General features: G+C 38.6%; 1 protein-coding gene across 1 annotated transcript in view; it reads right to left on the reverse strand.

Moving 5' to 3' along the window:
• The window catches only part of LOC126260144 (eukaryotic translation initiation factor 2-alpha kinase), a 220521-nt gene that overhangs the window by 6941 nt on the left and 191223 nt on the right, over window positions 1–22357 (reverse strand). Inside the window, exon 15 of the mRNA XM_049957398.1 lies at window positions 9736–9900. Within this exon, the coding sequence (XP_049813355.1) occupies window positions 9736–9900 (165 nt within the window). The remainder of the gene's footprint in view (window positions 1–9735; window positions 9901–22357) is intronic.

Genomic DNA, 22357 nt, shown 5'->3' on the forward strand with positions numbered 1-22357 from the left:
GAAACATTTCCACAACTGTCTCAAATTTTGTAAGGTGAAACTGCACTTGTAAATTTCAAGCCTTAGAAAGAACTGCCAGTATTGTAAAAGATGAGAGCTGACTTGGTGGGACTGCATCTCTCTGTTGATTTTTAATGATGGAGATATCGGTGTTGGCAGAAATTTATCCAGCGTGGTGGTGTTGGGGGGCCACAAGTGCCTATGTATGGGGAGAACCATTTCCAGTGATGTATCATATGTTGGATCATCCACACAAAAAAGTTATGATTGGAATGAGTGGTAGGGCCACAAGATCAGCCAATGTGAATCCCATCAAACATTTATGGGACATAAGCGAGATATAAGTTCGTGACAAAATCCTGCACCAGCAACACTTTCACGATTACAGGTTACTATAGAGCACCACGGCTCAATATTTCTGCAGGGAACTTCCAATCAATTTTTGAGTCCATGCCACGTTGAGTTACTGCACTATGCTCAGCACAACAAGGAGGTCTGACATGATATTATGAGATATCTCATGACTTTTGTCACCTCAGCGGAGGTAGCAGTAGGAAAACTGATAAGAGCCTACTGCAAATTTTGCCCTGACACAAGGATATGAACCTTACACAAGGAAGTGGGTTAGGAGGAAATTAAATAAATTTTATGAGGAGGGGTAATCAGTTCTTTCTCTTACTCCCCCCACTCCTCTCCCTCCCTCCCCCCCCCATATTTCTGGTTTCTTGACTGCCACCTAAAACATCTCTAACAGTTTTGACACACAGTGCCCTGTTGGTATTTCCCTGTTAATTTCCATCTTGGCCTGAATTGCTGTGTTTCACTTACATTGAAATCCTGACTGGCTTTAGTTGTAGTTTCATCGTGAACTTTTTCTTACATATGTGACTAGTACACAATGAAATTTCATGACACACGTTTTTTTGTCATATGTAAAGTAAAATTGATTCAGTTGTAGCAGCTTTTAATTTTTTTTCTGTGTTTACTTGATAAGTACTAAATCTGAAATACAATATCAAAACAACAATATGAAAAATAATTCAATATAAAAATTTTATTTCAGTTATAGAAAGACAGTTCTTTTCTTTTTTCAGTGGGAAGGGGGGGGGGGAAGAGGTGGGAGGGGGAAACTACAAAAATGCACCAGAATGGGTGCTAACAGCATTCTCTTGTACAGAGTCCAATAGCTCTGTGTTAAACTGAACTATATAGGTGAAAACATTAATGCTGACATTCTGAATTATAATGACCTGGAGGAGAAACATTTTGTAAGAATAAAGGGAACATTACTATGAACGGAGACGGATAAGAAATACACTGAAATAAAGATGTTACAGTAGTTACTGTTAGGGCATCACAGTTACACTAGACTTTTGCTGGAAAAGAAGACCTACTCTGAAACTGCCACAGCCAGAATTTTTAAGATAATATAATAATTCACACAAGGAACAGCTGAAATATACTGCAAAAATATGTAAAACTTCTCAAATACCTTCAAGCGTATTGGGAACAAATGGAGGAGACAATGAAGTTTGTGTGTGTGTGTGTGTGTGTGTGTGTGTGTGTGTGTGTGTGAGAGAGAGAGAGAGAAAATGGGGGGGGGGGGGGGGGTTGCCACAGTACGCAGCAGCATTTCTGTGAAGTGTCAGAACTTGGTTCGGGATAAAGATTCCCCACAGAAAATCACGGGAATAATGTATTGATCTTGATATGAGCCTATCTGGTTCCAATTTTCTGAAACACGGAAAGTCAGAAAGAGAGATTTAGGCATGGTACATACAGATAATAAAGCAATTAGACCTACAAGATCAGATAGAATCAACAAAGCAGCACAGACATGGAAGGAGAATGAAATATGTTGGAACACCAGGGAAGATGCATGAATAGAGGCTTTGAGGCAGAAGACACAGTGACAATTGGCTAAAATGTGTGGAGGAGAGTATTTGGAGAAAATGAGAATATTGGAACAGGTTAGTGGCAGACTGGTGGTGGGAGTATACAGGAAACTGGAGAGATTTCTGTGCAAACCAGTCCCACATAGGGACTGGAAATTGTTCTTGGTGATGCTGATGATACAAGAAGTATTAAAAATTTTGAATGGTGTTCCGACCAAACCTAACCTGTGCCAAGAGAAGTTTTAATGTCAGCAGCGGTGATTCACTTCCCACATTGACAGAAAATCGCTGTGTGTAATGTGTTTCTACTGTGCTCAAGAGCTGCTTGAAATTATAAAATATAAACACTTCCTTCAAACCTAATGGCAGGCGATAAGAAATGGATTTATGGCAGCAATGTGGAAGATGCAGTTTTGAAACTCCCTGGCAGATTAGAACTGTTGGGACTCCATTTTGGAAATGTGCCTTTAATGATCATGCTTTTCCCAACTGAGCCAGCCAGGCCCTCTTGGATCAGTTCCGCCAGTGCTCTCTCAAAATTCTACCATTACTCTCAAACTTCTCAACCGTTCAAGGCACGGTTCCAAGTTCCAGTATTTATTTCTGTAAACCAGACTTTTAAAGAATTAGTATTGAAGTTTTGTGATTTATTTTTTTATTTGTGGCAGATACACTACATGGTAGGATTAGTCAAAATTTACATTTGCATCAATACTCTGCAAACCACTGTGAAATGGCAGAAGGTAATTTCCATTGTATCACTTATTAGGGCTTCTTCCCATTTCAGTCATGTATAGAGTAAGGCAAAGATGACTATGTAAATGTGTCTCTACATGCTGTAACTAATTTTGTTCTACAATCTATACCGGAGTGATATGTAGGGCACTGTAGTATGTTTCTCACTTAAAACCTATTTTTGAAACTTCATTTTGTATCTCTTACAAAATGTTACACTCACACAATGGAAAGTCCAGAATTGAATAACAACAATATGAACAGAATAGACTGCTACTCACTGTGCAGAGGAGCTGTCAAGTTGCAGACTGCCACAAACAAGAAAACCATTAAATATTTAAGCTTTCATACAAAAGTACTCCTTCAAAAAAATGGACTGCACATTCACAGATGCACAACTCACAACTACATGGCCATTATCTCCAGGTGTTGGGGCCAAACTGCAGACTGTGACTGTGTCTGATATAAGCAGTAAGCTGCTGGGTTGGGTGGTGGGGGTAATGGAAAGGCTTGGGGTGGAGAGGGGGAGGGATGGCAGGGTAGGGGTCAGGGAAGATGCTGTGCTGCCTGTGGGAGCACGCAGGGCTTTGGTGGGGACACGATAGGGCCGCTAGGTGAAGTCAGGAGGCTGAACTGGGAGGAGGGGAGGGGTGGTGAAGAGTACATACAGAGGCACAGAAAGGAAACAGACTAGCAGGAGTGTTGGTGGGATAGAAGGCATTTTTAGTGAATGGGATAACTAGATGGAGGACAGAGACTAGTGAAAGCTGAGGGCAGGGGGTTACAGGAATGAACAGTATGTTTTGGAGGAGTTATCACCTGCATAATTCAGAAAAGCTGGTGTTGGTAGGAAGAATCCACATGGACCAAGCTGTGAAGCAGTCATTTATGTGGTGATAATTATTCAGAAAAAAAGTAAATTACTTACAAACTATGGCTTGCACACATTTTTATTCAATGTGTAAATGTCACTACAGACATTCAGATTTAGGTTATGACACATTCAGTATGCCCGCCATCATTGCCGGTGATGTGGTGCAGATGAATAGTGAAATTCTGTATGACCCGCTGAAGTGTTGGAACCTTGATGCTGTCGACAACCTCCTGAATGGCTGTTTTCAGTTCAGCAATGGTTTTGGGGTTGTTGCTGTACATTTTGTCTTTAATATAGACCCACAAAAGGAGTCACACTTATTCAGATCTGGAGAAAATGATGGCCAATCGAGGCCCATGCCAGTGGCCTCTGGGTACCCCAGAGCCAGAATGCGCTCCTCAAAGTGCTCCCCCAGGACATCAAACACTCTCCTGCTTCAATGAGGTCTAACTCCGTCTTGCACAAACAATATCTTGTCAAAATCAGGGTCACTGTGGATAATGGGGATAAAATCACCTTCCAAAACCTTCACTTACTGTTCAGTAGTCACCGTGTCATCAAGGTATATCGCACTGATTATTCTGTGACTGGACACTGCACACCACACAGTCACCCCTTGAGAGTGAAGAAACTTCTCGATCACAAAATGCAGATTCTCAGTCACCCAAATGCACCAATTTTGCTTACTGACGAACCCATCCAAATGATTCATCACTAAGCCGAACCATACTATTTCCCATCAAGCCCCGCACCCAAATGTAACCGTTCAGAAGTTATGACGATTTTATTTCCTGTAAGTAAAGTACACTGTGTTGGGCACGATGTTCAGCAACCAGGTGGCCCATCTGTCTCTTGGCTACAGTGCTGGAGGAATATCCTCCCACAGTGGTATTTCACTACCACACACATCGAAGCAGTATCATTGTCCATCCCTTCTCTGTCTCTGTTCATGCAAAATCTGTCTCACACATCCTTTTACTACCACAAATACTCCAGTCCAGTCACAGGTACCTCCTATCCCATCAAAGACAGGGCAACCTGTAAAGCACCCATGTGAACTACAAACGAAGCTGAAACCACTGTGCCATTTTCCGCATGGACACAGTGACTAACAAGCATGAATGGCCACTGCCAAATTGTGGCCAAGAGACACCTGGACCACCCACCTGTTGATCATGCTGCCCAACACAAATATTTCACTTCAACTCCTGCTTCAGAGTCTGTGCCATCTGGATTCTTCCTATCACCACCAGCTTTTCTGAACTGTGCAGCTGGGACCTATCCCTATAATGCACATCCTTCATTCCCAAGTACCCTGCCCTCAACCTGCACTTGTCGCTGCCCTCCACCATCCTATCCCATTCCCTGCTCATAATCCAGCACTACATGTGTCTTCTATCCCACCAAAGCAACTACTAGTACTTTTCCCTTCTCTACTTCTCTCCCCAGACAACCCTCCTCCCTCCCCCTAGTTCAGCCTCAAGATTCTGCACCTACAGTCCCACCATGCCCCCATGAGCAACACATCTCCCATCCTCCCTACCCTGCTCCCCCCCCCCCTCCCCCCATGCTTTCTCCTTATCCCGACCAGCCACTCTGGCAGATTGCTACTCATGCAGACACAGTCACAGAATACAGTTGGGCCCCAGTGCCTGGACATATGTGTGTGTGTGCGTGTGTGTGTGTGTCGGAAGAAGGGCTTTTCTGTCCAAAAGCTTAAATATTTGGCAGTCTTTTTCATTGTGCCTGTCTGTGAATCAATGGCTCCTGTACATGGCGAGTAGCAATCTATACTTTTCAAATAAATATTAGGCCTACATACTTGCATGAGTTGTATGAGTCCAACTGTGACTCACTGATACTGTAGTCATAGGTACTACATTTTTTTTATTTTGTGCAGTGCAAAATTTTACGTTTTTTAACATTTCAAGCAAGCTGCCAATCTTTGCACCACTTTGAAATCTTGTACAGATCTGACTGAATATTTGTATAGGTTTCTCAGACAATGCTCCATTATAAATAACTGCATCATCTGCAAAAAGTCTGTGGTTACCATTAATATTTCAACATGAACAGTAACTGTTGCATGACATACCCTGAGGCATACCAGAAATTTCTTCTACAGCTATGAATGACTCCATTGAAGATAACTATCACAAAATTCTCAATCCAGTCACAAATTTCTCTTCATACCCCATACAAATGTATTTTGGACAATAAGCACAGACATGGTACTGAGTGACATGCTTCGCAGAAATCGAGAAGTACTGCATCTAAGTGACTGCCTTGATCAAAGACTTTCTGGGAGTCGTGTGAGAAAAACCTGACTTCGGTTTCATATGATCGAGTTTTCTGAAACCATGTTGGTTGGCATGGAGGAGGCCATTCTGTTGAAGATACCTCATTACATTTGAACTCAGCATATGTTCTAAGATTACACAACAAATGAATGTCAAGGGCATTAGACGATAGTTTTGTGGATCACTTCTGCTATCCTTCTTGCAGACAAGTGTGACCTGCATTTTCTTCCAACTACTGGGCGTGTTTTTTTGTTCAAGGGGTTTACACTAGATTATAATTTGGTATATCTTGGTGGATTTGAGTTTCTTGTCTACTGAAAAAAATACACCACCTCCATTACCCGCCTCAATGACAGGTTGCTAATACGTGCTTGTGAAGCGGTGCTCAACTCCGAGGTAAGCTGGTTCAAATCGTGGTGGCGGATGAAGTGTCCACTGCCAGTATTCGGGTGGAAAGGAGAGAAGTGTTGGCTTGAAGTTCTTGACCACCCGTCTCTGCACCGCTGTCCTGGATTAAAATCAAAACTTCTCCATAGTGTTTCATAAAGTTAGGGCATGTGACACTCTACTGATGGTGATTCACGCATTGGATGGGGACGTTAAGCTTGGTAGCCCCCTTGGTGCTCTTCGAGAGCAGTAGACTATGTGCTGGTACTGTGTTTCATCCTCTCCCTTCTCTTAACATCTCTAACAACAACACGACACTACATTACACGTGCATCCATTACAGTCACCTACACTTAACAGTTACAATAACATAGCCAGTTCATAGTTCATGATGAAAAGGTGCCTGCTGGCATTAAGGATAAGGAAAATCTTTCCAGTTTGGTGACTAAGACTGCCTTTCATGATCTCCCACCCATTCATGATATAAGACTTCAGTTTTATCATGTCTATTTGCAGTTTGCCTATCCTTTCGATAAACGCTTAAATTTTGCCCAGCTATCTAACTGCTATCAATTTTGAGTTTTAACCAACTTTCTGTATCTAGTGTAATGTGAACTCCACAGCTTTTTAGGAGTGCTTCCCAAACTCTGGCATTTAGTTGCAAATGCTTCAACAAATCATTACTAGGATGTTAATACTCTCCCCTGTAGAGGGCATTTTTTTCGATCTTATGTCAACACTTCCATGTCATCATAGCAGCTATCTCAACTGGACGGAGAGTCACCTAATCTAAAAAGAAATCTTGTGTGAACCTCACATGCAGTGGGTAGCGTCCACTGATGTATAGTGCATCCCTGTCCAATCTGGGGGGGACTCAACAGTTCTCAACACAATGGTGCAGGTCCAGGAAGTTGCAGCCAAGCTTGTTACAGAATCTTCAATGTCTCTAGTTCAGTCTTTCCGCTTGACTCAGAACCAGGGGGCTGGGCGCATTTCTGGGGATGACGATGCAAACTGTCAACTTCACTGAAACTCCATACACAAGGCTGCTTATAATGAACAAGATTATCATTTACTGTCCCCGGCTGCTCTGTTTACGTGAGTTGTCAAATAGTTCATGCTCTGGTTGCCACAGGCTCTGGGTTTTGGGGTTTGTTAATTGTGTGCAGTGTAACATTCCATGAATGTAACACAGGATATAATTTCTTAGTAATGGCAGTCTATTATTGTCAAACTCTTTCCTAGCACTAACTAGTTTCAAGTCCTATAAAGTACCTGTTTCTGTGTTTACTGGTTAATAAATGTTTATTTGTTTTGGTACACCAGACCTCATATTTCGTACAAGTGACTGAGTATCACGAACACACAATTATTGTTGTTTGGATGGCTAACGTCTGCTCATGCTGACATGGTCTTCTGAAACTTTTCTGCCAGTTGCTTGAATGAGTCAAGTATGACCTTTGTGTCCCTACAAAGGGTACTGTTTGTTCCAATGTGGGCCACAATCTGCAGCTGGTTGCACTCTGTTCCCTTAATGACTGCTGGAATAGCCTCTTCAACATGTTGAATGAGAAGGCACACACAGAGTGCATCTGGTTTTCCTTTCTGTACCTTGTTGCCATTTCCCTACATGGTATCATTATTCATCATTAACTTGAACTGCTGACAATTAATAGAACCCTATGGTTTCGTGTTTGTCACCTCTTGTCACAGGAGACAGCAGGTTTCCCAACAGGTGAAGTGAGTCTCCCTGGTTCAGCTTTGTCACATCTGGAACATCACTCTCAGGAGTTCTGCCAAAACAATCATTTGTACCATGTTCCAATCATGTGGCAGAAGTCAGAATGATTTCCAGCTGCTTTCAAACATCAACTAACTAATCCTATGTTCACAAACAGCATTCACAGTGGAGCTGCACTGAGCTTGGTGCTATGTTTCACAGTACATTAATCAAATAACTTTAAAATAAGCCTACTGATTCTCTTTTAATCAGTTAAGATAAAAATAACCCTAATACCCTCTAAGAACTGAAACAGTTAATATACAAAATGAGATCTTTAATAAGGTAACAGTAGGTTAGTAGTTTCAGGAAACTTTTTTGGGGTTATAGTCACTAACAAACACAAAAATAGTGTCATTTTACGATAAATGCTGAAGATATGTCCTGTTGAAAGGGAAAATTAGAGGTAACATTATACTTTAGTTATAATATGCTACAGTAACTACGTGACAAATGCCGATTTACTACAAAATAGCTTATGCACACAACACTCTTAACTTACAAAAATTTCTCAAAATATATGTTTGCAAGCATTCAAAAATTCTCAAAAACATGCCTTTTTCACATAATTATACAATGAAATTAAGGAACAAGGTGTTTTTAATGAGGTGGCTGTTATCAAAATTTTCTAAAAAGTTCAATTCATGTTTAGGCCTACAACTGACAATAACAGTATGAGTTTTTCACAGCACTCTCAAATGATCATAATTTCATGATATATCACAATACACACGAGTGTTGACACAAGCAATGAGAGATGATGTGGAAATAGTAAACGCAGTGAAATATTAGAGTCTATAATTTCAAACTGGCAAACAAATGTGGCAAAAGTTGTCTCACTCAAATGAAAACGTATGTAAATAAAGTTGCTAACTGCACAGATTTTTTACTTCACTGAGATTGTGACACTTTCTATACTAACATGCTAAACACTTTCTACACGGACATGCTAAAGATAAACACTGCAGTGCCAGGTTATAACAATGAAAACTGTGAAAATGTGTGTTGTTGCAGAGCTTAATTGAAATAAAAGACACTTCATACTACAACAACAACTTGAAGGGACTTGCATTTTTTAGAACACCTACAGGTTCTTTTAGTATACAATCACAATTATACTCCATCTGAGCGATTGCAAAGAGTGTTACAGCTGGTAGGACTTCATCCACCAAGTCACTGAATAAATGGACACTGTAGGATTGTGAGTGTAATACATTTGTAACAACATAGTAGGCAACATCAATCACATCCCCCGCCCCCTTTTACTACACACACACACACACACACACACACACACACACACACACACACACACCTGGTAAGATATGGTTGGTAACGTAGTAAAATATGAAATACCTGAAAGAAAGACATCCAAATATAATCATAATAATAGGAAACTCAGGATGGAACAACAGCAACAACAACATGAAAGGGACAGATTGCTGCTCATCACACAGAAGAGGCACTGAGTTATGACTGCTAGATATTATTTAGCTATTGGTCTAAGTCCTTCATCAGATGTAAACAAATAGTGTGTGTGTACACGTTTCTCATGTTATGCATGTGTGAATACAAGTTTTGTCTCGTCTATGTCTGATAAAGGACTTAGTCCGAAAGCTAAATAGTATCTAGCAGTCTTTTTTCAATGTGCCCATCTTCCACTTCTGTGATGAGTAGCACATATGTCCTTTTCACATTGTTGCTCCACAATTGTAACAACAAAGATGTAACTAGTAAAGCAGATCATATATGTAAGCAGATTACCTCATCTTGAAATTTCTTCTGGAAGTCAGTTGGAAATTTATTTTCACGCAAATTCATCAATGTCCTGTGCCTTTCCATCTGTGTTGCAAATGGCACCAGAAGTTCAAAAAATATCAGACCCAAGGAGTATATATCTACCTTGTAATCATATGGGAGGCCATTCAGCTATGGTAAAAGAAATCAATTATTAAAACATTTTTCAAATGTTTAATAACAAATTAATCTCTCTTATGTTAGGAGATAGAAAGTAACTTTTAATAGGAGAATTTTCTTGTAGTTAATAAATACAGTAGAGGAATGTGCTTAGATCTTGCTACAAAAATTTAAATTTAGCTCCCTGTAAGCCTCACTAAAAACTCATTAGTAGGACTGCTTACTTATTTTGAAATGTGACTGTGTGGTTGATTCACTGTTAATACACATTCTTTGGTGCCCTGTATAAAACAGTCAGAAATATGTATGGTGAAATAATCTCCATAGGAACTTTAAATTAAAATCTACTCTCACACCAGAAGTGTAAAATACTTGAAATAATTATAGAATAAATTACATTCCCAAATAAGAAAACAGTCAGGTACACTGCGAAAGGATGAACCAAACAGTTTACAATAAACACCTTGTCCCTATTAATACAGGAATCATTGTTTAACAATTCACAAACTTTAATTTTGTATTACACTAGTTTTTCTCACAACCTGTTGTTGTTGTGGTCTTCAATCCAGAGACTGGTTTGATGCAGCTTTCCATGCTACTCTATCCTGTGCAAGACTCTTCATCTCCGAATAACTACTGCAACCTACATCCTTCTGAATCTGCTTGGTGTATTCATCGCTTGGTCTCCCTCTATGATTTTTATCCTCCGCGCTTCCTTCCAGTACTAAATTGGTGGTCCCTTGATGTCTCAGAACGTGTCCTACCAACTGATCCCTTCTCCCCAATTATATTCAGTACCTCCTTATTAGTTACGTGATCTACACATCTAATCTTTAGAATTCTTCTGGAGCACTAAACTTAAAAGCTCCTGTTCTCTTCTTGTCTACATTGTTATCATCCACGTTTCACTTCCATACATGGCTACCCTCTATACAAATACTTTTAGAAAAGACTTCCTGATAAATCTGTACTCGATGTTCCCAAATTTATCTTATTCAGTAACATTTTCCTTGCCATAGCCAGTCTACACTTTATATCCTCTCTACTTCAACCATCATCAGTTATTTTGTTCCCCAAATAGCAAAACTGATTTACTACCTCAAGTGTCTCATTTCCCACTCTAATTCCCTCAGCATCACCTGATTTAATTCAACTACATTCCATTATCCTTGTATTACTCTACATCAACAAGATGTTACACAGTTATGGTGGCGCAACGCATTCTACATTACAGCACTTCATGCTGCACGACAGAATCTGGTGAGCTGTGTTTGTGCCACAACTTTTGTATGTTAAATGAAGAATGAGCTGAGTTTTCATAGTCTCTTCTAAGAAAATGTTAGTAACTGTTGAGAACTGGGGAACTGTTGTTCAGATATTATTATTATTATTTCTCTTTCCTGTCTCAGACGTATGTCTGGTTAAAAATGGAAAGTGACACGGACCTTGATCAAGCGTGACTTCCTATTAACTGTACGGTATATGTTACATTGCATTTAGGAACTTTCGGGTAATTGAACATGTATCAATAACTACAGATTTCTGTAGTTGTATATATACGTTTGGATGTAGCTGTATTGTGTTGATGTACTGGAGGATATTGTGTGGTATGGCTCCTGTAGTTGGTAGTATAATTGGTATGATGTCAACTTTATCCTGATGCCACATGTCCTTGACTTCCTCAGCCAGTTGGATGTATTTTTCAGTTTTTCCTCCTGTTTTCTTTTGTATATTTGTTGTATTGGGTATGGATATTTCGATTAGTTGTGTTAATTTCTTCTTTTTATTGGTGAGTATGATGTCAGGTTTGTTATGTGGTGTTGTTTTATTTGTTATAATGGTTCTGTTCCAGTATAATTTGTATTCATCATTCTCCAGTACATTTTGTGGTGCATACTTGTATGTGGGAATGTGTTGTTTTATAAGTTTATGTTGTAAGGCAAGCTGTTGATGTATTATTTTTGCTGCATTGTCATGTCTTCTGGGGTATTCTGTATTCGCTAGTATTGTACATCCGCTTGTGATGTGATCTACTGTTTCTATTTGTTGTTTGCAAAGTCTGCATTTATCTGTTGTGGTATTGGGATCTTTAATAATATGCTTGCTGTAATATCTGGTGTTTATTGTTTGATCCTGTATTGCAATCACGAATCCTTCCGTCTCACTGTATATATTGCCTTTTCTTAGCCATGTGTTGGATGCGTCTTGATCGATGTGTGGCTGTGTTAGATGATACGGGTGCTTGCCATGTACTGTTTCCTTTTTCCAATTTTCTTTCTTCTTACCTGTTGATGTTACGTGATCTAAAGGGTTGTAGAAGTGGTTATGAAATTGCAATGGTGTAGCCGATGTATTTATATGAGTGATTGCTTTGTGTATTTTACTAGTTTCTGCTCGTTCTAGAAAGAATTTTCTTAAATTGTCTACCTGTCCATAATGTAGGTTTTTATGTCGATAAATCCCCTTCCTCCTTCCTTTCTGCTTAATGTGAATCTTTCTGTTGCTGAATGTATGTGATGTATTCTATATTTGTGGCATTGTGATCGTGTAAGTGTATTGAGTGCTTCTAGGTCTGTGTTACTCCATTTCACTACTCCAAATGAGTAGGTCAATATTGGATTCGTATAGCATCGGTATTTATAGCTTTTGTCTTGTTTCTTGCTGTCAATTCTGTTTTCAGTATTTTTGTTAGTCTTTCTCTATATTTTTCTTTTAGTTCTTCTTTAATATTTGTATTATCTATTCCTATTTTTTGTCTGTATCCTAGATATTTATAGGCATCTGTTTTTTCCATCACTTCTATGCAGTCGCTGTGGTTATCTAATATGTAATCTTCTTGTTTAGTGTATTTTCCCTTGACTATGCTATTTTTCTTACATTTGTCTGTTCCTAAAGCCATATTTATATCATTGCTGAATACTTCTGTTATCTTTAGTAATTGGTTGAGTTGTTGATTTGTTGTTGCCAGTAGTTTTAGATCATCCATGTATAGCAAATGTGTGATTTTGTGTGGGTATGTTCCAGTAATATTGTATCCATAATGTGTATTATTTAGCATGTTGGATAGTGGGTTCAGAGCAAGGCAGAACCAGAAAGGACTTAATGAGTCTCCTTGGTATATTCCACGCTTAATCTGTATTGGCTGTGATGTGATATTATTTGAATTTGTTTGGATATTAAGTGTGGTTTTCCAGTTTTTCATTACTATGTTTAGGAACTGTATCAATTTAGGATCTACTTTGTATATTTCCAATATTTGTAGTAATCATGAGTGGGGTACACTATCAAAAACTTTTTGGTAATCAATGTATGCGTAGTGTAGTGACCTTTGTTTAGTTTTAGCTTGACATGTCACCTCTGCATCTATTATCAGTTGCTCTTTACATCCTCGTGCTCCTTTGCAACAGTCTTTTTGTTCTTCATTTATAATTTTGTTCTGTGTTGTATGTGTCATTAATTTCTGTGTAATGACTGAAGATAATATTTTGTATATTGTTGGTAGGCATGTTATGGGGCGATATTTTGCTGGGTTTGCTGTGTCTGTTTGATCTTTAGGTTTCAGATAAGTTATTCCATTTGTACGTGTATCAGGGAATGTGTATGGGTCTGCAATGTAACTGTTAAATAATTTAGTTACATGTGAATGTGTTGAGGTGAACTTCTTTAGCCAGAAATTTGCTATTTTATCTTTTCCAGGGGGCCTTCCAATTGTGCATAGAATTAATTGCTCGGGTGACTTCATGTTGCAAAATTATCACTTCAGGCATTTGTGGTATAATCTTGCATGTGTCTGTTTCTGCTTGTATCCACCATGCATGCCTGTTATGTTGTACCGGGTTTGACCATATGTTGCTCCAGAAGTGTTCCATGTCTGCTATGTTTGGTGGATTGTCTATTTTAATGTGTGTGTTATCTATTGTCCGATAAAATTTCTTTTGGTTTGTGTTGAATGTTTGGTTTTGTTTCCTTCTATTTTCACTTTTTTTGTATCTTCTAAGTCGTTTGGCCAATGCTTGTAATTTCTGCTTCTTTTCATCTAACTGCTCTATCGCTTCTTGTTGTGAGATTTTACCTAACCTTTTTCGTTTTTTGTCTGATATTTCATTTCTTATAATTTGTGTTAGCTGTCCGATGTCTTTTCTCGGTTTTTCTATTCTGATCTGTAGCCTGTGTTGCCATGCTGGTTTTGTGGGTTTCTTCTGTATGTTCGTTTGTTCTGATCTCTGCCTAGTGTGTATATTTAGTGTAGTGAGTGCTCCTATACAAACCAGTAGTTGTAACTCTTCCATAGTTGTATTTTCATTTATTTTGTTGTGTATGATTGTGTTGATAGCTGTTATTGTTGTTTCGACTTGAGGGTTTTTTGGTGATCTATGCAAGAATGGTCTAATGTCTGTATTTGTGTCTTTGTATTCTATATATGTTAGCTCAAATTTTTCTTCTATATCTAACATGTGTGTCACTTCACGTTCTATTTGTGCTTGTTCTGGTGGCTGTCTTAAGATTTCATTTTCCTCTGATTGTTTAATTGATGCGTGGTGTTCTTTGTTTGTTTGCTCTGGGATGTTTGAGTCCATTACTGTATTTTCTTCTTCTTCTGATTGCACATTATTTTGTTCCAGTATTTGTTGTACTTGCTGTTTGATGTTTTCCAATTCTGACTGGGATATCCTGTTATTTTTGATTACTACACGGATCTGATCAGCTAGTCGTTGTTCTGTTAAAAATTTTAATTCTGGGTATCTGGTAATAAATTTTGTGTATACTTGTGATCTGTATCCAGTTGTGTTGGTTCCTAAGTTTGTTGCTTGGTAATAACAGAACATGAGGTGTCTGTTAACTTCATCTGACCATCTCATCCTCTGTCTTTGTTTTCCTTCTAGGGTGGTTGCAGGAAGAATATCCTGCAAAACACCTCTATTTGGTTTTAAATCATTTTCCATGTGGCTAGCAGTGTCATTACCATTGTGGACGGGCATAGGGTTCAAGTGTCGTCCCCGGCCATGACAGCGCTTGTCCGGGCTTCATTAGTTCTGTCCTGAACCAACTAATCACACTAAAAGGGGGGTTAGCCCTATTAGTGGTTTGTTCTTTTCGTCGCCTTTTACGACTGGCAGAACATACCGAAGGCCTATTCTTTTCCCGGGCCTCCACGGGGTTTATTATTATTTTGACTAAATATCTATATTAACTAGAAATATGAAGAAGCATTTGAAGGACTTCTTTGAAAAACTTTAGCTGATAATCTAAGGCAGATCTGATAGCTTAAAAGGGGAAGATAGTACTGATCTGAAAGCGCAAGTAGAACAAACTAGTGTTAATGAGGCCAAATTAGATACAACAAATGTTAAAATATACTAACAACTAAATTGGTTAAAATAACATACTATTGAAAAATGTAAGCCAAAGATTCAAATAAATTAAAGAATGCAAGATTTAAAAACCATCATACAACATTTACAGGGCAAATTATATTCTGAGATAATTAAACTCTGTCATTTAGTGACGAATGAAGTTAATGAACAATTCAGAGATGCCAATACTGTTATAAACAAATTAAGAAATTTACTGAGGTACATTAAGTTCAGAAATGATTGCAAGACTTAGGGCCAATTGTACAAAAGCATTTAACCTCAGAGTAAGACAGAAAATGATCTCAGATCAAGCTTAACCTGGAAATCTGCATTGTGTACATGTTAAACCTAGATCATATTTGATTGGCGAAAATTTGTGGTTCAAAGTCAGGTTCAGCTCTAATTGTCAGTTTATAGTGTAGGGGCACTACGATTCATCACTTTTGTGTTTAGCAGATACCAATTAAAAACGTTGTTATTAACACAAAAAATGGCCAATAAATATAGGACTATGCCATTTCCAAGCTGCTGGTGCTCAAAATACTTTTTTTCCCTTTTTCTTCAATCTGCAAGGCTAGGTTAAGGAACTTGCCGGCTACCATGTGTAGTTAATGATCAATCTTGTAACGCCTATTGGGAGATGACTCTTAATTTATGTGATTAGTTCACAGGCATTTCAAAGACAATTAGCAGCAAGTGAGAAAGGGAAATTTGCTTGAGCACCAGTAAATATGCAATTCGTTTTAAAACTTTAACTACTGTACACGCCCTTGAACTGCTACGGAATTCCATGTGCATTGATGAATACAATATAAGCAAGTATTTTGAAATAAACTAACCACATAACCCTGTTTCATTCATTTCGGTTGGTCAGAGGTTGCATTGTGGACTGCAGTGCAGAAGACCACATGCCTGAACCCATGTCAATTCAAGTAATTTTTTTCTATTTGTTACTACTTTCTGTACTTTATTGGTCGTAAAAACAATTATAACAACATTACCATGCTATTCCATGCCTCTAAAACTATACCATACTCTCCGTTTTTTTGAGCGTTCTGGACTACTGCTGGGCAAAATTCTGTGTGCAACATCCCTACGCAATGTGAATTACATTATTTCCTTTCGTTTACTTTACAAATATCTGAGCATTCAGATGTATCCACAGAGGGCAACGATGACGAGACACAACGAGCTCCCCACACGTTCCGTGAGAGTGAACCCACTCTCTAAGTTAAATAACAAGTCACTTAAGCTGAGGTTTCATTTTGAGAAAAGTACTGTAGAGCAGTTGCAATTGAGACTTAGAGACTATCTGATGAAACCAACCAAAAGAAACCAACCAAAAGAAACCAACCAAAAGAAACCAACCAAAAGAAACCAACCAAAAGAAACCAACCAAAAGAAACCAACCACTGACTGAAAGGAGCATGTTGCTGTTGCAGGGTGTATACACAGATAAGGAAAAAAATTCCTGGACTTCTCCTGGATTTCCCAGTTAAAAATACACTTTCTCCTGAACGAAAATACATTTTTTCTGTGTTAAGCAACAGTATACTTTTCCTCGAAACTGTAAAATTTGTCAATCCTTTGAATGATTATGGTTTTATAGACCGGTATAGAATTTTTCGGCACTTTAGAAAACGAAACTCAGGTGAAAAAAACACGTTTTGGAAAGTTGTCAGATGTGCAGCAACATACACACTGCATATTTTTGTATTAAGAAAGTATAAATTCGAATTCCACCAAACACTGCATGTTATTTTCCGCAGCACTAAAATCGAGATTGCGATGCACTTCTGTAAGCCAGTCATAGCTCATGTCACGTGATCTCACCAGCCCATGACAGCGGACATTCAGAGCATAGGACATGTGATGTAGTCGGCCAATAGCAACATCACTGTTAAGTAGCGCCAACACACAAACAGAAAAAGTTATTGGTTTAAATTAATATACATAGTGTTGCTACAAGAAAAGAGAAGCTTTGACATATAACATTGGTCTCAAAGATTAATAAGTTGCAAGAGAAGCTAAGCTTTCACACATAATGTTGATCTTCTTTGTGCTTGTTACATATTAAGGTACATTGCACAAATATACCAGTAAAATTTTTAACAATGACATAAATGACTTATCTGGGCTCGAAATTATTCTAAATGGGCATCCTCAAAGAGTTGATTTTTAAATGAGAGTAAAACGAGCTGTGATTTAAGAAATTCATTGTACATTCTAGCACATAGTTCATCTTGCATAAAAGGAAATTTACTTTGACAGCAACATTTTTAAAATAATCATTCGCAATATTTCCCTGCAACCTGTTAGAAATAGGTTCGTTTCAGCAGTTGTCAGAGAGTGCCAGATAACAGGCGTCACTGTGCTTGTGCAGCTACGATGACGCAGAAAGTCCGTATGTTTGTACGTGTAAAACATTGTAAGATCTCTTATGTCATAAAAGAAACAAGACATCAGAGGATATTTCAAGAGCATTGGAATTTTGTGAACCATACTAAAACACACAATTTGGCTTAAAGTGCACATTTGTATGTTCAGATTCGGATGTAAATTTTCTTGGAGTACCAGTACTGTATTATCTCATGTTTGGTTCTTTTTATGGCAATACCATGCCCGCCAGAAGACAAAAACATGCAATTGAAATGCAGCAAACAATTGAAACTAGCCAATAGTGTAGACTTAAACATTTCATTTCAAATAAATTGACTGCCTCAGCGGAAAACATTAATAAAAGCCAAATTTCTTTAGCAAACCGACAAAAATAACTTAATTGCTCTGCAAGGCGATTAATGCTTGACTGTCAGAAAGTTGCAAATAAAATAAAATCTGAAACTAAGAATATATTTTAGCCTTCTGTATCACTTAACAGATTCCGGCCACAGAAATCCGTTTTGTTTTCATTTGACGTGAGAGTAATAAAGAGGAAACAGCAAAATCAATAAACGTAAACACGGGTCATGTGGAGACTACCCACCTCCCCATTACAATTCAGATTGCTCTGTGCATCAGCCCCAGGTCTACGATATTTCCGAACTGGAGCAATACTAGATACCTTCCTAGAGCGTTTGAGGTAGGACACCAAAAATTTAAAAAAATCGAGTTTTCAAAAATATGTTCATTTTGTAGCACACATCTTTCTGAAGAGTCTTATACATAAATCATAAGTGCTTGAGAAAATGTAAGACATGTTATTTGATAACAAAGTGCAGTGCCACACCTCTCCACACAGATTCTTCTATTGCACGTCACTGTATTTCGCTCTGCGGAATTCAAACGTGTAATATTTTGTAATGGATGCCCTCAAACTATATTCAGGACAGTGGAAATTAAAATGTCCTGTGGTGCTTCTCCTGCTCCCCGTCAGCCAGTTTGACACCCTGGACCCCCTCAGACCCCCTCTTTTTAAGAAAGAAAAAAGAAAAACTCAATTAATACTGGATGGGATTATTTGTAAAAGGGAGAACAAGAACTCTTCAGAACATTTGCTCTCTTTAGCTAATAATTTGCTGTTTTGTTTCACATAAAATTAAATATAGGATACATAAAACCAGTAAAGACAAGAGACAAGCAAGACAGTACACATTTCTTCACTCCTTAAGTCATTGCATTTTTTTCTCTCTATCTTGCTTCAGTGTTACATGGTGTGCTTTCCTTTCTGGGAAAGAATCTATTACCTCATCAAAGTTCGTCAAACTTTTACCCCATGACAAAAACGAAATGTCGTTGTCTAATACTGAAAAACTTTTAATACAAATAGTACCCAAGACCGATGTGGTTTCACTATCTGATTACGTGTATTTTGTCACTGTCTGCAAAATAAAATGAAACAGGCCTGCCTAATATTGCAGGAATTTTAACACATACCAAATAAACTTGGAACAAATGGTCATTTTTATAACACGACAGAATTCACGAAGTACCAATATCAAATGCCTATTAGCCTATTACATGCAACAAGTTTTATGTTAGGAAATAGTTTCACATTTCATTCATACGCTCTAGCTTCTGAAGCACATGACTGAAAAGTAGTACTACGAAATTTTTGTATAAATTTGTAATCGTCATATTCTTTTGCAATTTGTGTGATGTCCCCATTTCTTCTCCTTCCTCATTCTAACAAACAATCTTGTCATCATCACTAATTTGTAACCATTCCTGCCAGTTTCAAAACGTATTCTCCGGTTAACTTCACTAACCATACCACAATCACCGGTTTAGTTATCCCGCATTTATTCTCCAGTTAGGTGTTATGTGTTCATACAACGTGTTTTTCGTGTTACTCCCAGAACAGAACTTTAGCGGCTGCTAGCCGGGGATTGTACAACTCACCCTTACTAGTGTAGCGGTCTGGCCAAAAATTTTCTGTCAAAACTTCATTTTCTTGGACACACCGAGAAGATAATATGTAATCTTTCTTTTGTTATTCCTGTTAGTTGTTTATTTCCACTCTGGTAGTCTGAATTTACGGATTTCACTAGTAATTATAACAACGCTGATCATTCGCAAGCCCAGTCAACCACATAAGCAGCGACTGTCATTCACCTGTCTGGCCTTATTCCACTCAGCTCGTATAGCCCCGTCCCCTTTTGTCTGCAGGAAAGTGTACTTCTAGGTGCGCCGGGATTCCCCTGGCAGAGACTTCATGTACAGTAGGCATGCAGTCAAAATTCAACTTATTCATTCAGAAATCAACTTAGAAGTTGCTCAAAAATCAACAGCGGTGCGTTTCAAAATCATATGAATAATCGATAGACCAAGGTGTGCTGGATGCTAGGCGCTTTGTGAAACAAGGTCAATATGAATTTGGTGCCACCCCCCTCCCCCACCTGAAATTGACACTCGGGGCACATATCCTGGTTTGCCCCATGGCCCCTAGATCCAGGCCTGTTGTGCAAGTGTGAATCTGGCAGCTTAGGCGCGCCAGTAAAATTTTTCCGGGTAGCATCTAACTGCCGCACTTCCGCAGCCAGAAGCAGGAGAAGGTACACTCGTACACGACTTAACTGCGCATGCGCATGAGATCGCTCCAAACTGCTCAAATGAATGTAATCTAAGCAGTAGTAACACTCATCAGAGACAATTTTTTGTTATGAAGCATTACATAGTCTTCCTAAAGCCTTTGACACATTTTGCTGTTTGCAGATGCTTCTATGAACACTGTGTTTTGATATTGTATATGGAGCTTTCCCTTTGCAATTTAAGTTTTATTTTCATTTTTTTCTCTTGTTCATGTTTTATTACTGCAGTATTATTCTGCAGTAGCGAGATACAGTAATAACCTTTGTTACAGTATTGGTTCTTAGCAGTCAAAGCTACAAAAATTTAACTGAAAACTAAAACTATGAAAAATTCTCGGAATTCTAAAAAAATTCCCGGGTTTTTCCCGGTTTTCTCCTAGATGAAAAAGTTCCCAGATCTCCCGGTTGTCCCTGATTGTATAGACCCTGTGTTAACCGTAAGATCTTATGTCAAAGGAACCTTTCAAATAGTGCAACAGCTTGCCAAGCTGTCCATAAGAGAATTACAGTCTACAGTAACTTTTCTGCATGCCTTTACCTTATTGGCCACAATGACTTCATCTTTACACTTGGCCAACAGAATTTCCTGCAGTAAGTCTTTCTCGTATTGACAGAAGCTTCTTTTTCTGTTTACTTGCTCCAACAGTAACAGTACAACACCTTCAATAATAAATACCGCGTACCTACAATTTATGATAAATATCTGTAGTCAAAGGATGACAATCATGCCAATAGCTGATTTTATCCGTGTTGCCAACATGTTATGTGCTGGCATAAGCTGGTGCCACCACACCATGCAGCAAAGAGGTTGCGAGAAGATTGACAGAGGCCAATGACAGACTCGCAGGAAATGCACCGTCAACACCCTCTCAGGCAGCAGTATTTAGATAGCCGCTGCGGACTGGAGGACAAGTCTGTCACACCCAGTGAGTTCCAGTCTGTTATACAGTGAGTCACTTAGTCGAAGTCGCAGTCACAGCCTCTAGCTCAGAATCTGGCAGCACACAGTGACTGGAATAGTGCACACAGTGGACTTTTACTTCACCAGCAGTATGGTTAATGTGGACTTCTATTACAGACAGCTTGTACCACAAAGACTATCGTAAGTTAAGCAATTTTCTATTTTATGAATGAAAAACCCAGTTAATATATGCACGCAGTTTGTGTTATAGAAAGAGCATACCGGCCACCAAACAGCAACTCCTCCTTGCTTCCCATGGTACAGCTCTACAGAGACAATGTGATGACATAAAATTTTAAATGCTACCTAAGATCAAATCCGAACCTGCTTTGGTGGATCCAAGTGTAGCATTATACAATAGAGTGGGGTCCTGAACAAAGTTCAATTTCTGATCTAATGACAAATTTGATCTCCAGTCAGCGATGTTGATAAAATTTGGTCTTACTGTTTTCGAACAAGGTTTTCAAATTCTGTGTGGAACAGTCACCAACAATCAGTCTTTCCATCTCATGTCGTCCTATAAGTGTCTCCTGTGCCGATGTGATGGGCAACTTTTCTGAACTTTATCCCTTTTCCTAAATCTCACCAGTCCTTCTCTTTCAACACTCTCCATTTTCCTTCGCCCTTCTGCCAGTAGAAGGAGCCACTGGCTCTGAAAGCTTACGAACTTCTCCTGCCGCCACTTGGTGAGTAGATTTTTCATACAGTCAAATACATTATATTTTCAAAAATTGACCATTGTAGCTAGTGATATTTTTGAAACAAAAGTTGATATTCATTTAGATTCCAGTAGCAAATCATCTAATGTCACAGAATTACTAGCAGAAATGAGAAAAAGGTTTGTGTCCTATACTACCAGTAAAAGGAATAAATCTTGTTGAAATTACAAGCAATAAAGGAAAACATATTAAAGTAGGGACATGACTACCTGTTACAATTAACGCAGCCTCTCTCTAATAGACATTAAACGTTGCCCCTCATTTAAAGCTAGACTTATTATTGGGCTTCAATTGGTTTACTGATAACAAGGTATTATTGGGCATGTATGGGAAGCGAATGGTGGAGGGGCTAGTATGATTTTCCTAAATAATTTATTACAGTTTAAGGAAGAAAAAAATAATGAATCA

Source organism: Schistocerca nitens, chromosome 5, assembly GCF_023898315.1.
Source record: "Schistocerca nitens isolate TAMUIC-IGC-003100 chromosome 5, iqSchNite1.1, whole genome shotgun sequence".
NCBI lineage: Eukaryota > Metazoa > Arthropoda > Insecta > Orthoptera > Acrididae > Schistocerca > Schistocerca nitens.